At 53.6% G+C, this 13,285-nt stretch overlaps 1 protein-coding gene across 1 annotated transcript in view; it reads right to left on the bottom strand.

The window, feature by feature from the left end:
- The window catches only part of GIPR (gastric inhibitory polypeptide receptor), an 11,122-nt gene extending 1,754 nt beyond the window's left edge, over positions 1-9,368 (bottom strand). The window contains exons 1-13 of the mRNA XM_004381785.1: positions 9,351-9,368; positions 9,200-9,283; positions 8,038-8,169; positions 6,696-6,795; positions 6,021-6,128; positions 5,110-5,213; positions 4,311-4,414; positions 4,016-4,160; positions 2,432-2,591; positions 2,157-2,217; positions 1,750-1,819; positions 1,535-1,623; positions 1,305-1,443 (exon numbers count right to left, since the gene is read on the bottom strand). Coding sequence (XP_004381842.1) covers positions 1,305-1,443; positions 1,535-1,623; positions 1,750-1,819; positions 2,157-2,217; positions 2,432-2,591; positions 4,016-4,160; positions 4,311-4,414; positions 5,110-5,213; positions 6,021-6,128; positions 6,696-6,795; positions 8,038-8,169; positions 9,200-9,283; positions 9,351-9,368 — 1,314 coding nt within the window. The remainder of the gene's footprint in view (positions 1-1,304; positions 1,444-1,534; positions 1,624-1,749; positions 1,820-2,156; positions 2,218-2,431; positions 2,592-4,015; positions 4,161-4,310; positions 4,415-5,109; positions 5,214-6,020; positions 6,129-6,695; positions 6,796-8,037; positions 8,170-9,199; positions 9,284-9,350) is intronic.
- Positions 9,369-13,285: the final 3,917 nt, after the last annotated feature.

Here is a 13,285-nt window from a genome sequence, read left to right as displayed (position 1 = left end):
CATGTCATTGGACTTTCTGTACATAAAACCTGAAACCCTTTGCCGGCAGTCGATTCCAACTCCTAGCGACCCTATAGGACAGAGTAGAACTTCCCCATAGAGTTTCCAAGGAGGGCCTGGTGGATTCAGACCACTGACCTTTTTGGCTAGCAGCCTGACTCTTAACCACTGCACCACCAGGGCTCCATTCTGTACATGTTACTTGTATGTTTTATATTTAAGGTCTGTCTTTACCACCAGAGGGCAGGGAGGGGCCTTTATCTATTTGGTTCTTGGTTGTACTCCCACAGTCAGCTTGGACCAGCGCTTAGCACGTAATAAGTGCTCAATAAATATTTGCTGGATGCATGAACAGTCTTGTGAGGTAAGGCCAGTATTGTCCCCACTTTAGAGGTGAGAAAACTGAGGCTCCGCAAAGTGAAGCAGGGTCAGGACTGGGGTGAGGCAAGCAAGTGCAGGGCTGGCCTTAAATTTTGGAAAGAGTGCCTCCTTAAAATCGTGTATGTGTGTGGTAAAATATAAACGCAACCTAAAATTTGCCATTTTAACCGCTTTCAAGTGTACAATCCAGTGGCGTTAATCACACTCACAATATTGTATACCCATCACCACTCTTTGCTTCCAAAATGTTTCCATTGCCCCAAACAGAAATTCTGCTCCCTGAAATTTTGTGCCTTAGGCACCTGCTAGGTCCCTGGGTGGTGAACACGGAGGACGTGCACTCCACTACCAGCCGAAAGGTTGGCAGTTCGAACTCACCCATTGGTACTGCACAAGAAAAGTCCTGGTGATTTACTTTTATTAAGACTGTTGTTTTTAGTGGCCAACAAGTTGATTCCAACTGATGGCAACCCCACATGCAGAGAAAACCCTATGGAGCTCAGTTCTACTCGGTAACACTTGGGGTCACCATGAGTTGGAATCACCTCCAGGGCAACTAACAACAGGCACCTGCTTGCCTCACCCTAGTCCCGACCTTAAGGTGAAGACATCTATCCAACGCCACTCATCCAGCGTGGAAGGAGAAGCATCTGGGAAGTGACAGAGCCTGAATTTGGCCTCAGGTCTGCCAGGCCTCGGAGTCCCAGCTCTGTGAAGAGCAGGAGGCAGTACTGCTGGGGCGACTCAGTCTTGGTCCCAGCCACTTTCTCCAACCCAGGCAGCGCTAGCTTAGTATTGTGTGCTGAATGAATGATGAAATCCCAGTGAACGAGGAAGCCCCACTCAGCGGCTGGGCCAGAGGATGACTGGGGAGGAGGGTCCTAGGTCAACGGGTTTAGAACCCCTGCACACCACCCCCGCACCTGGAAGGAGCTGAGGAAGATCTCAAAGCCGAGCTTGGCAAAGCGCAGGGTGCCCCGGGCCTGTTCCTCCATCACGGGCGCGAACACCACCTCGTGGACACCCAGCAGGGGCACCAGCGTCAACGTGGAGCGCGCCAGCCTGGGGATAGAGGGCAGCAGTGACCCAGCGTCCCAGGCGCCATCACACCCCGTGTCCCATGTCCTTCCGCCCCAGCCCCCCCCCCCCGCACCTCAGTCGGTAATCCGGGCAGCGCATCTGCCGCGTTCTCAGCTTGGACACGAGGATGCCAAGAATGCGGATAAAGATGAGGAAATTAATCTGCAGGGAGAGATAGAGGCTGAACCAGTCCCACTCCTTCCTCGGGGGTGGAGAGGAAAGAGGACGTCTGCTTCCCAGGGCGGGAAATCCCGGAGGACGGCCTGGAGGAGGTGGGGCCGGCCATACCAAGATGGTCACGAGGATAGGGGTGCGGATGATCCACCAGATGGCTTTAATATCGTTCCGCTCCCAGCACCTGGGAGACGGGGGCGAAGAGCTGAGACAGACAAGCCCGTATACTCACAGGGTCTTGCACATTCACTCGTCAGGCCCCGCCCACCTTCCTTAAGGCCTCGCCCACATTAATTTAAAGCCCCGCCCACTACTATTCAGCTCCACCCACCCTCTCTTCGAATAGTCCCCAGCTCACCAATTCCTTTAGACCCCGCCCGCGTTCCCTCCAAGCACCGCCCACGTTCCCTTCAAGCACCGCCCACACTTCCTCCAAGCACCGCCCATGCTCCCTCAAAACTCCTGGCCACCCCCAAAGCCCTGCCCACCTCCCAGGCCCTGCCCCAGACCCCGCAACTCACTGCGTGTTCTCGTACAGGTACCTGACGATCACCCAGGGAATGACGAAAAGCGCGGGGGCCCCTGTGCAAATCCCAGCCCCGCCCCCCCACCCCGCCGCAACTGTCAGCGCGCGCAGGGGCCCCATTAGACCCAAGACCCGCGGAATGCCCCAGCCGAGGTGGAGAGGCCAAGCCTGGAGAGGGGAGGAGACTCCTTGAGGTCAACCAGCAGGGTAGTCAAGGGCGGGCGGAGGCGCGCTGGGCTGGGCTGGGCTGGGGCCGGGGTCGGGGCTCACCCCAGCCGAGGATCAGGTAACAGCGCAAGTGGTCCCCCTCGCAGCCTCCCACGAGCACTAGGAGGCTGTGCAGGTAGATGCCCTCCACCAGCAGCCAAGTGTAGTTGGCGCCCACGCAGTATTGGGTCATGATCTGGGCCGTGCGACAAGCGCCTAGGGCCTAGGGGGCAGCCAGAGAAGGGGAGGAGGCAGTCACGACTCCCAGGGCGTCCCCCCTTCCACCACCATCTCTTACTATCGAATATTCTTTTCCCACTCTACGTCCTTAATGGATGGTATCTAGGGTTAATTTCTCTTACTTTGGGGTCCCCGGATGGTGCAAACGGCTCACGTGCATGGCTGCTAAACAAAAGGTTGGAAGTTTGAGTCCACCCAGAGGTGCCTCGGAAGAAAGTGCTAGCAATTTACTTTGGAAAAATCAGCCATTGAAGACCCTATAGAGCACAGTTCTACTCTGACACACATGGGGTCACCATGAGCGGGAATCAACTCCACCACAACTAGTTGGTTCACTCACTCTAATCTCCTCCCCTAAATAGACCTTTCCACTCTAACTTCCTTAACAATTGGTATCTTCCCTCTTGCTATCAGAGTTTTCCTCAAATCCTCCAAAGCCAAAATATGGTCTTTCCCACCCCAGCTCCTTCTAAGAATTGATATCTACTCTACCCTTCAAAAGTTTTCTCCCATCCACCACCCTCTCCCATCAGCATATGGACTCTCCCACCTCCATGGCTTGGTAATAATGGTATGGCCCATCTTGCCACCAGATGCTTTTCCCACCTCATTACCCTACCACTTTAGCTCCTATAGTCTCTCCCACTCTATTGCCTGGGAACAATTGGAACTATCTAAGTCTCCCTACCAGATAGTTTCTCCCACCCCCTGTACCCTACCCTCTAATAATCTTCTCCTGCTTTATCTCCAAGTAACAACTGGTGTCACCAAATCCCCCCACCAACTGGTTTTTCCCATCCTGTCCCACCTCACCTCCAGCATGTGGATTCTCTCATTGGTGGAAAAGTCCAAGCATGGGTGAGATAATCGGAGAGAAGAAATGGATTCTAATATAGAGGGTGATGAGGTGGGAAAGTTAAATGATAGGTGGGAGAGTTCATTCAATGATGGGGGGGGTTGAGTTGGGAGGGTGCCTTTCCAAATGGATTTGGAGGAGCCTAGAGAGATACAGTGTTGATAGTGTTGTTGTTGTTGTTAGTGGCTGTACGGTCAGCCCCCAACTCACGGGGACCCCACGCATAATATGATTGAACCATTTTGATCCACAGGGTTTTTACTGGCTGATTTTCAGAAGCAGATTGCCAGGCCTGTCTTCCTAGTCTGTCTTAGTCTGGAAGCTCTCGTGAAACCTGTTCAGCATCAAAGCAACATGCAGCCTCCACTGACTGATGGGTGCATTGGCTGGGACTCAAGCCTGGTTCCCGCATTATGGAAGGCAGGAAATTCTACCATTAAATCACCACTGCCCCCATTGATGGCGTAGGAGTTAGTAAATGGATTGGGAAATTCCTGACCCAACCAAAGAGGGCAGGTTCCCATTTGAGGAAGCAGTGGAATCATGCTCACCTGGCTCCAGAGGGTCGGGGCCTGGTCCCCAGGATAGGGGCCAGGAGGGGGCAGCAGACGGTCTCGGGTGAGGATGGCTGCGGCCCGCAGCATGAACGAGGTGAACAGGTTGATGTGGATGTAGTTGCGAGTGCAGCGCAGTCTCCTGGGAGATTTGGGAGGCAGTCTGGGGACCCCTGGAGACCTGTCCTCAGACATATAAACCACCCCTAGCCCTTCCCATAGAACTGCCAGTGGATGCTTGGAAGTTGTAGAGTCTGACCACTCCATCTTACTGGGCAAATGGGGGCCCTACCTGAAGACACTCAAGAGAAGCAGGGCCAGCAGCAGCGTGGCAAGGGACAGGGAGTAGCCGACAGTATACACGACCTGCAGCCGCTCCAAGATCAGCCTTTGGTCCTGGGGGTGGGGTGGGGGAGGGGGATGAGGAAGACATGGGAACAGAACTCAGCTCTTCCCTCAGCCCTAGAAGGGGGCTCTTTGCTCCTGCCAGCAGCCCAGTTTTCTCTTGGGGAACCATGTACTTTTGCCTGGGTGGGGCAGACTCCACCCCTCAGCTCCAGAGCTGGGCATGTGATGCATGCCCAGCCAATCAGAGTATTCTAACACCCACCTCCCACAGTGATTGGTTCAGGGCTGGCATATGACCCAAACCGAACCAATGAGAGTTAGTCCTGGGATGTTATGTTGGAGCTATTGAGAATGAAACTTGGTCTTTCCATAGTGTTGCTTGGTTGGTGGCATGTAAGCCTGGTGCTAATGGGGGCCACCTCTGCCACTCCATAGGAGAGCTAAGACCAGCCAGCACAGAGGAAAACATACATGATATGGTGAGAGACACAGACTTCCAACCACATCATTCGAGCACCTAGATCCAGCTGTGCCTGAAGCTGTAGCCTTATACTTTTCAATCACAGAAGCCAATGCATTTCTCTTTCTTTCTCCTTTAAGCAAATTGGAGTTGAGTTTCTATCACTTGCGACCCAGAGTCCTGAACAGTGCCAGGGGTTTCAGGCTTGGCCTGAGGGTACTGCCCTTTTTTTCCTCTTCAACGTCTTAACCTACATTTCCCCTGCCCACCAACATCTACACACCTGGAAGACTGCATTCTTCTCTGGGTTCTCACACTGGGAATGGTCCCGCCAAGGTCCCCATTGGCCATCATTGCCACACTGGCGGAGAACAAAGCCCGTGGCCACTGTGGGGAAACAAGGAAGGGGGATCAGAGGCATAGAGGCAGAGAGAGAGAATGAAAGACACACTGTGAGACAAAGGCAGGGAGAGACAGCCAACGTGATGATGACAACAAATACTTATGTAGCACTTTACATGCATTAATTCATTTAATATTCATAACAAGCCTATGAAATGTGTAATATCATCAGCCCCATTTTACACACGAGGAAAGTGAGGCACAAAAAAATTAAACCTGCCCAAGGCCACATAGCTACTGAGGGACACAGAGGCCAGGAAGACCAAGAAGCCCAGAGAGAGGCAGATTCAGGAAAAGAATAGAAAAGAATGTCGAACAATAACACACATAAGGAAAGTGCTTCTTAGTTCAGTCAAGCACATGAGGACAAATGGGCAACACTTGCCCAAGAGCAAAGACGAGAAGGCAGAAAGGGACTGGTAAACTGGACGAATGGACACGGGGAACGTGGGGTGTTAAGAGCGAGTGCTGACATATTGCGGGGATTGCAATCAATGTTACAAAATAATTGGTGTATAAATTTTTGAATGAGAAACTAATTTGCACTGTAAACTTTCACCTAAAGCACAATAAAATTAAAAAAGAATCTTGCCCTGGGAGACATAGGGAGACAAAGAAGGGACATTATGTGCCAGGGTCAGGGTCACCCAGCCAGGGTTGGACTCACAGAGGATAAACCCAGTCAGACAGAGAGGAACACGAGATGGGGTGTAGGTGACCTGGAGGGGTGTCTAGGGCACGGATCGGGGGTCTTTGTGTCTGGGGAGGGGTGGGGTCCAGGGGGCGCCTCACCGTGCTGGTGCCAGGGCAGGTACCAAGGGCAGGAGGCGCGGGCAGTGGCGTTGGGTGCAGCGTAGTCCCAGCAGGCATACATATCGAAGGACCCGTTGCAGGCGAGACCTAGGGGTGGGTGTGGTGGGCAGACACCGAGTGGACCTAGGGCTCAGCTCATCCAGCGCCAGCTCAGTCTTTCCCTCCCAAGCCTCGCCCTAGCCCCACCCACCTGGAGCGGCTCTGGTCCAAGCGCAGGAAAAAGTTCCTCCCACCAGCCCAAGGCCCCTCCCACCTCGCCGCAATCTGGGCCCCTCCCACTGAGCAAGTCCCCGCCCCATATTCTGCCCATCACAGAGGCCTTCCCCAGGCTCCGCGCTAAACTCCACCACTTTGGTGGTCCACTTGAGGCCCCCACCTCTTAGTGCAAGCCCCGCCCAAGACTCCTCCCATTACAAACTTCCTCTCCGCCTTTCCCACCAATAGGGGCTTGCCCCAGTCCCCTCTGTATTCACGTCTAGGCCCGTCGCACGTACTCCAGGCTCCACTCAGGCCCCTCGGACCCAGCCCACATCTACCACCGATGTCTCCTCTTCCAAGCCTCGCTCCAGGCCCCTCCCGGCAACCCTAGAACCGCCCTAAACCCCGCCCCCTCAGCCTTAGCCCCACCCCCTGCCACTAGCCTCCACGCCACACCTAAGGGGGGCGCCGCTGCCTTCAAGGTGTCTTGGCACTCCCGGCGGTACCGTTCCCAGCGCTGGTACAGCTCTGCCGCCGTCTGCCCCTCAGAGCCTGTCTACGAAAGGAGAGAAAGGAGCCTCCCGCCAGACCGACCTCGTTCCCAGGCAGCACCTTTCGTGTGGGCCAGAAACACCCCAGAGGTCGTTGGAGGGGCTAGTTAAGAGCCGCAGGGGAGATCAGTGATTGCTCATGGGGAGGAAGGGAGGGATGAACAGGTGGAGCACGGAACATTTTTAGGGCAGTGAAACCGTTCTGTGTGATACTGCAAAGGTGGACACACGGCATTGTGCATTTGTCAAAACCTGTGAGACTGTACAACACAGAGTGAAACCGTAATGTAAACTGTGGGTTTTCGTTTGTAATAATATATCAAGGCTGGTTCATCCATTGTAATAAATTACCACAAGAATGTAGGATGTTAATAAAAGGAGAAACAGTGTGCAGGGGGGTAAGCTGGCCTATGGGAACTCTCTGTACTTCCTGCACAATTTTTCTGTAAACCTAAAACTGGACTAAAAAATAAAATCTATTAAAACAAACAAACCAAATACACTGTGGAGGCTTTTGGGAGGGGGTGTCTAGAAACCGCCAGAGGTATTGCTGGGCGGTGGGGGGAGGGGGGGCCTGAAAACTTTCAAGAAAATTAGGAAGGAGGTGGCTGGAAACCTTAAGGAGGATCTATGGGGGAAAGACCAGGGAGTGGAAACAATCATCAGAACTTGAATCTGGGCAAGGCAGAGGCTTGTCTAAGGTATGGCACGTGCCCTGGGTGCCACTTGGGGGGGCGGTGGTGGCGGGCGCCACTGAGCAGCTTCTATTAACCATAGCAGTTCCATGGCCAGCTGTGAGAGAGCTTTCAGCAAGTTAAAACTAATACTTTTGTATCTGAGAGACTCCACGGGTCAAGGCAGACTGTGTGATCTTGCTCTGCTGAGTACAAAGAGCAGAAACTGAAAAAAATGGCTTTAAGCAGGTCATAGACCAAATTTCATTGGTGAAAGCAAGGAAAGTGCGGTTGTAATTTTCGGGTGGTGCCATAATGTATTACGTAAAAGATTAACGAGCTGGACTTGTATTTTTCAGCTGATATTATGGTAGATTAAGTTCTCTAAAAGATGGCTGTCAGATGGTTGGACAGGGACGCAATTTCAGTGCTTGCCATAGGCGCTATTTTCCGTAGATATGCCTCTGCTGAAGCCGGGCAGTCTTAAAACTCTCGTCGCTGACGGGGGAAGACTTAAAACCGTCCCCAAACCTCCCTCCCAGCCTTGAACTCGCGCGGTTCACGGGTCCTCACCTCCGCCCTCCGAAGCAGCGGCCCCCACAGCGAGAGCAGCAGCAGCAGCAGCCGCCGGGACCCAGGGCTCAGCATCTTGCAGACGTCGGGGCATGGGGGACCAAGGGTCAGGTCACGCGGGGGTGGTCCGGCCTGGAGGGTCCCAAGGCAGTCAGGCGCCTCCAGCCTTGCAGACCAGCCCGGTCGCCCCCAACCTGGGGGACTCACGGATTTCGACATGGAGGCAGCGCCCACACCTCACACACCCCCGCCCCCATGCGCGATTGGGGTGGGGGGAGAAGGCGTGAGGAGTGGGCGGGGCCGGGCCCGCCCCCAATTTGTTGTTCTGGCAACGGCAGTGGACGTGGGGTGGGGGTGTTTGCTGAGGGGGCTGTTGCCCCAGAGCTGCGCTGGGCGGAAACGCCCGTGTCCCCTGGAGTCTAGACCCAGAGACTCTAGGAACCGCCTTGGAGAGGAGGGAGTAGACACCGTCAGCTAAGGCTGGAGGGGAGCGTGAGACCCCATCAGAGTTTCCACTCTCGGCGGTTTTTCAAATGGCGGATAGGAACTTTCCCCGCTGTGGAGAAAGCCCAGGATCGGCGGGACAGCCTGTCTCCCAGCATCCAAATCCTTAGGGACTAGAGAGGCGTCAGACCCTGGCTTACCTCTGCAGGGGCTCAATGCCTAGAAAGCTCCGTTCCAAAACCCCCCGCCTGCCTCCCAGGCACCATTTAGGGAAAGGGGAAGAAGAAAGCAGGGATCTCAGACGGAGCCCAGAAACACAGACACTCAGTCAGAGACATACCAGGCAGAAATACAGAGACTAGAGACACACAGAGAAACAGACATACAGCGAGTGACTAGGGACCGAGGGACAGAGAAAGAGACAAATATGTGGACTAGGAGAAAAAGAGGCGACAAAGACATGGAGAGAGATGGAGAGATTGTGGGAAAGAGACAGAGACAGAGAAGCAAAGCGATCTGGAGGCTAAACAGAGACTGAAAGACGTGGAGACAGAGACCCCAAGAAACAGACAGAGACTGAGAGACAGAAAGAGACAAAGGCATAGACTGAGCGACTGAGAGAGTGAGAGACCCAGAGACTGGAGGGGGGAGATGGGGGCAGAAGGGACAGGCTAGGACTGGGGGAGTCCTCACCTGCCCCAAGCTCTCTCACACTCACCTGTTCCTGCTGCTGCTTCAGCTGCTGCTGCAGCTGCCTCCACTGCCTCGCTGGGCTCTGGAAGAAGCGACAGGCGCTGGCAGCCTGGGGTGGTGGGAGGGGGCAGGGACGGGGCGGGACCCAGAACCGGAGGGAGAGCTCCAGCCAAGACCCAGCCCAGGCGGACCATGGCGTGTGAGTATCACAGTCACTCCAGGTCATGTGGTAGAGCAGTCATGTCCTCACCGTCCCAAGGACCCCCCCCCATGCACAGTCTCTCACTGTCCCACCCACAACCCCCTAGTCACAGAGCACACCTCCCACCCAGTCACTTATACACAGAGCCACAGCCACGAAGTCACACGCACAGCGTCACACACAACCCATACTTCAGTGCAATTAATTAATATGGCACTTCTAGTCATAGTCTTTGTGATTCACACACAATGATTGAGGGGGAGCATGCAAATAAGATATGTGGAACCCTAACGAAGGGATTGGTCAGTTTTGCCAACGCACTAGGCTTAAAATGAGCCATTCCAGAGAGGGAAAGGGAGGATTTCACCATCACCAAGAAAGAAGAGCCAGGAGTGGAGCGCATCCTTTGGACCCGGGATCCCTGCGCTGAGAAGCTCCTGGAACCAGGAGAGTGAAGAGAGAGCTATAACACCAAAGATGGCAAGAAGCGGCAGCAAGGAAACGGTGGCAGCGGTGGCAGGAGACCACAGGAGACCATGAGGAGACGGCACAGTGATCTTCCTGGCCCACAGAGCGAGAAAGCTGAGCGCTGTCGGGCAGGTGGCTTACTGGTGGAGTGGGGTGCCACTGGGCACTTATTGGTAGAGCTAAAAGAGCTTTGTAGCACTTGCCTGAGCAGGCCAGAGGCTGGGCCAAGGGTCTGAGGGGCGAGGGCCAGGGAGAGACCTGCCTGAGGGCACAGCTGAGAAGAGGCTGTCCTGAGGGAAGAACTGTATCCTGAGCATTCCTGAACCTGAAATGTAACGTGTTACTTCCCTAATAAACCCCGTAAGTAATCGTATGTATTGTCTGTGAGTTCTGTGTGGCCATTGCAACAAATTATCAAACGCAGCAGAGAAGAAGAGAGGGCCGTGCGAGGGACGGATGGTGTCAGAACTGGTAAAAAGGACTGGCGAGAGCAAGTATGTCTGACCTCCACCTCATAGGAATCAGCTTTGGGCTGTTGATCTTTTTCTCTTTCCCCCTCGTGAAGTCGAGGTCAAACGCCCCTGCCACGCCATTTTTACACATACCCTGAGCCACAGAGAGACACCGTTGCAGAATCTCACACACGGTTTTACTCAGAGTCACGTGTCATTCACAGGTGGACATTCCCACAATCACACCCAGAGAGTCAAAGTCTCTCACCCCCAGGCGGACACAGTGACGTACCCACATGCCCAGAGTGTGTTGGACTTCTGTACCAACAGTAACACAATCATAGCTTCCTGGTCTCGGTGATGCTGTCACACACACATGTCCACACAATCACTAGGTCACATCACAACCACCATCCGTCTGTCCCAATGGCCTGTGTGCCCATGAGGGCAGGGCTAGGCATCTTGGTCACTGCTGGGTCCCCAGTGTAGCCCAACACAGGTCTGAGTACAGAGCAGGGGCTCAGGGAACGACTGTTGGTGAAATAAACACACGGCTGAATGGTCACTAACATAGTCACTGGTTTCTTAGTGACACAACCTGAAGGTCACACACAATGTTGTACATACACCCATTGATACTCTCACACACAATCTCACACACTTAACATCATCACCCCCAGAGTCCACAGAGTCACCCCTACACACGTCCTGTTGTCACTAAGGCACACACTCTCCCAAGTTCTCAGCATGACACTGCCACCCTCCCTCATGCGGTCGAATCACACAGACACATGACTCTCCATCACAGCCCCATTCACACTTGGCAGCCACATACAGTCACCCAGTGGGGGCACACATCATGACCCCACCACCCTACTATCAAACACAGTCACACATGGGGTCACACACCATGATCCCACCACCCCACAATCACACACAGTCACAAATGGGGTCAACACCACAATTCTGCCACCCCCCAATCACGCACAGTCACACACAGGGTCACACACCATGATCCCACCACCCCACAATCACACACAGTCACATACAGGGTCATATACCATGATTCCACCACCCCACAATCACACTCAGGGTCACACACTAACCCCTAGTCTCACCCAGTCCCACGGTCATGGTCACCATTGATTTACACACCTTCTTAGGATCTCTACTTCCAGTCTCTTCCTTTGTCTGAAATTTTGTATGTGAGAGAAGGCTTAGAAACTGAGTCCCAGTTCTCAGCATCCTTGTGTCCCTTTAACACAAACCACAAATGGTCGCCCATCAATCAATCATGCGATTAACATTCTCGAGCACGAGTTCCCCTGGGATCTAAGAGAAGGGGGGCAGGGTCTAGTCTGCCCATTTTGCCGAGGAGAAACTGAGGCTCAGAAGAGGCCCAAAGAAAAGCAGGGAGTAAGGGGTGGCGGGAGGACCAGCACCAGATGTTGGAAGGAGGCCAGGCGGGGGAGGCTCAGGGGGAGTCCTTACTTCCTGGCTTCTGGCTGGCCTCTCTGCTCTCTGCTCCACATTCCTGGCGCCATCTGGGTCCTGGGAAAGGCTGCTCTCATGGAGTGGAGTGGGAAAGGGGGTGTGAAATTGCTCAGCACCTCAAGGACAGGCTGGGCTTGGTGGAGTCTCTCCTTGGCCCCTCTGCTGGGGCTAGCGGGCAGGGGCTGGGGGAGAGGAACCAGGGTCTGGGTGATGACTGGAGGCTTAAGTGATGACTGGTGGAGTGGCTGAGGTCTTAGTGACAGAGTGGGGGTGGGGGGACTGAGAAGGGGGATGGGGAAACGGGGGAGGCGGAAGCAGTGAAGAGGGATTGAGGTGGTGAGAGAGAAAGAAACCAAGGACCAAGAGAGACCCAGGGTGGGAGACAGAGAAAGACAGAGATAGCAACAATGAGAGAGACCAAGAGAAAGAGAAACACACCGAAAGAGACTGAGAGACAGAAGTAAAAAGAGGGAAGCACAGAGACAACAGGGGAAGACAGAGAAATCGAGATAATGGTGGAGAAAGAGAGAAAGAGACCATGAGAAAGACAAACCAAGGGAGAGAGAGCAGGGACCAAGAGAAGACAGGGACTGGGGGAGAAGAAGAGAACATTCTTTGATGGTTACAAGGGTGGGGAGGGAGGCAGCGGGTATTCACTAACTAGATAGTAGACAAGATTATCTTAGGTGAAGGGAAGGTGTCATGGTTTGCATTATGTCCCTCAAAAAATGTGTGTATCAATTTGGCTGGGCCATGATTCCTGGTACTGTGTGATTTTCCTGTATGCTGTAAACCTGCCTCCATGATTTTAACGAGGGAGGATGGGTGGCAGTTGTGTTAGTAAGGCAGGACTGGATCTACAAGACTGGACTGTGTCCTGAGGCAATCTCTTGAGATATAAAAGACAGAAGTGAGCAGTGAGACTGGGGGACCTCATACCATGAAGAAAGCAGTGCCGGGAGCAGACTGCATCCTTTGGACTGGGGTCCCTGAGCAGAGAAGCTCCTAGTCCAGGGGAACACTGATGAGAAGAAGGCCGACAGAGAGAGAAAGACTTCCCCTGGAGCTGACACCCTGAATTTGGACTTTTAGCCTACTTTGACTGTGAGGAAATAAATTTCTCTTGTTAAAACCATCGGCTTGTGGTGTTTCTGTTATAGCAGCCGTAGATGACTAAGACAGAAGGACAGCACACACTACAGGGGAAGTCAGCACAACTGGACTAAACCAAAAGCTAAGAAGTTTCCTGAATACATACAACCAAACACTTTGAGGGACAGAGTAGTAGGGGCAAGGGTCTGGGGACCATGGTTTCAGGGGGGCATCTAGGTCAATTGGCATAACAAAGTTTATTAAGAAAGTGTTCTGCATCCTACTTTGGTGAGTGGTGTCTGGGGTCTTAAAAGCTTGCAAGCAGCCATCTAAGATGCATCAGTTGGTCCCAACCGCCTGGAGTAAAGGAGAATGAAGAACACCAAAGACACAAGGAAAGTAT

This window comes from Trichechus manatus, unplaced genomic scaffold (assembly GCF_000243295.1).
Source record: "Trichechus manatus latirostris isolate Lorelei unplaced genomic scaffold, TriManLat1.0 scaffold00087, whole genome shotgun sequence".
NCBI lineage: Eukaryota > Metazoa > Chordata > Mammalia > Sirenia > Trichechidae > Trichechus > Trichechus manatus.
This window is presented reverse-complemented; position numbering and strand designations above follow the sequence as displayed.